The sequence below is a fragment of the Austrofundulus limnaeus genome, unplaced genomic scaffold, assembly GCF_001266775.1.
Source record: "Austrofundulus limnaeus strain Quisiro unplaced genomic scaffold, Austrofundulus_limnaeus-1.0 Scaffold37, whole genome shotgun sequence".
Taxonomy (NCBI): domain Eukaryota; kingdom Metazoa; phylum Chordata; class Actinopteri; order Cyprinodontiformes; family Rivulidae; genus Austrofundulus; species Austrofundulus limnaeus.
Window position 1 is genome coordinate 2801940 of NW_013952439.1, and position 1641 is coordinate 2803580.

General features: G+C 43.2%; 1 protein-coding gene across 1 annotated transcript in view; it reads right to left on the reverse strand.

Moving 5' to 3' along the window:
* Positions 1–1641, reverse strand: part of ftr83 (finTRIM family, member 83) — a gene marked incomplete at its 3' end in the record, with an annotated part of 15774 nt that overhangs the window by 7098 nt on the left and 7035 nt on the right. The window contains 4 exon segments of the mRNA XM_014006834.1: positions 656–712; positions 788–947; positions 1013–1246; positions 1351–1446. Coding sequence (XP_013862288.1) covers positions 656–712; positions 788–947; positions 1013–1246; positions 1351–1446 — 547 coding nt within the window.

Consider the following 1641-nt stretch of genomic DNA (forward strand, 5'->3'; position numbering starts at 1 on the left):
TGTCATATGACCACGAGGTATGTTCGGGCATGCCACATGGATGATTCATACCAAGTTTGGTGTATTTTAGCCCACCTCTGTCAGCGTGCCCCAGGGCAGCTGTGGCTACAGTGTAGTTTGCCATCATCAGTGTGTGAATGTGAGTGTGAATGGGTGAATGTCTGTTAGTGTAAAGCGCTTTGGGGTCCGGAGGGACTTGAAAAGCGCTCTATAAGTTCAGTCCATTTACCATTTACCATTTAATCCTTGTATCAGTGATACTGAACAGATGTTTAGCAGGTAGAACTGTTTCTACTGATGTATTTTATTGTGTAGAGATTGTAATTAGAATTGATTGTTACTGTTTTTATGACTTTGTACAGTAATTGTGTTTAGAGCTTTTATGGATTATTACTGTATGTTTTGGTTTTAGATTACATTTTGTTGTTCAGGGACTGCAGAAGGAAATGAGCTTAAGCTAAATCTGGTGCAAAGCATCTTTTTAATGTTTTATTTGCACATTGTCCCTGTTTAAATAAAGGAATTATTTTTAAAAATAGATAAATAATCAATTTTGGCCCCTGAGCAGATTTTGTTGTGATTTTGTTGAGTGATAAACGTCCACAGGTTCTTGGACTAACTTCATATTTCAGTTGAACATGAGATCTTGACTCACTTTTGATGGATTTTTTCCTTTTAGGATCATCCAGCTGACAGAAGGTCATCTTGTTAACTGTAAATAAAAACAAAGTACCAGTGATAATATGTTTGATAAAGCAGATTTGAACTGGTCCGGCTCCACACTCACTTGTCGTGGCCACCTTCACTTGTTCATCGTTACCGAACTCGCTCAGGTGCTGCTTCATCTCAGACACAGCTTTGGTCACGGGGCCGAAGCTGAAGTAGGGGTTGACAGAAACTGACGGCAGCTCCTCGGCCTCGGTCTGGGCTATCAGCATGTGGTAACTCTGAAGATGAAGCACGTGTTACCATGACGTCACCAAACACACCTTCAGGTTTCAGTTCCTGTTACCTGGATGAAGTGGATGTGGTCCTCGGTGCGGGACAGTTGGGTGATCTCGTTGTCTCTCCTCTTCAGGTCATTGATCTCGTGGGTCAGACGCTCCATGTGGCCCTCAGCGTTGTTGAGGGCCGCTCTCTTGTTGGACGATATCAGCTTGGTCATCTCCTGCTGCATCCTCTCAATGGAGCGCATCATGTCGCCGAACATCTTCTCACAGTCCTGCAGTGCCCTCTGGGCCGAGCTCTGCAGGGAGAAGGAGGGTTAGTGGGTGTGTCAGAGCTGGATGATGTCATGCTCTGGTCAAAGTTTACTGGTTGGTCTGATTGGTCAGATTGATGCTAACAAACCTTGAGTGCGTCCACTGCATGCTTTAGTTCTTCCATCTGCTTCAGGCGGTCATGAATCCTCTCCTGGATCTCAGCCTGAGTGGCCCCCAGTCGTTGCTGACAAACAAACAACAATTTTATTATTCATCACATGTGAAAAATTACCTGCTAACATTTACTAAATCAGCTCCAGGGTTCCTACACTGCAAAAACTGTCCACTTAACCAAGTTTTAAACTCTTATATCAGCCAAAAAGTCTTTTTGATCTTGTTTTCAGACTGATTTACTAAACAAGAACTGATTGTGTAAGAA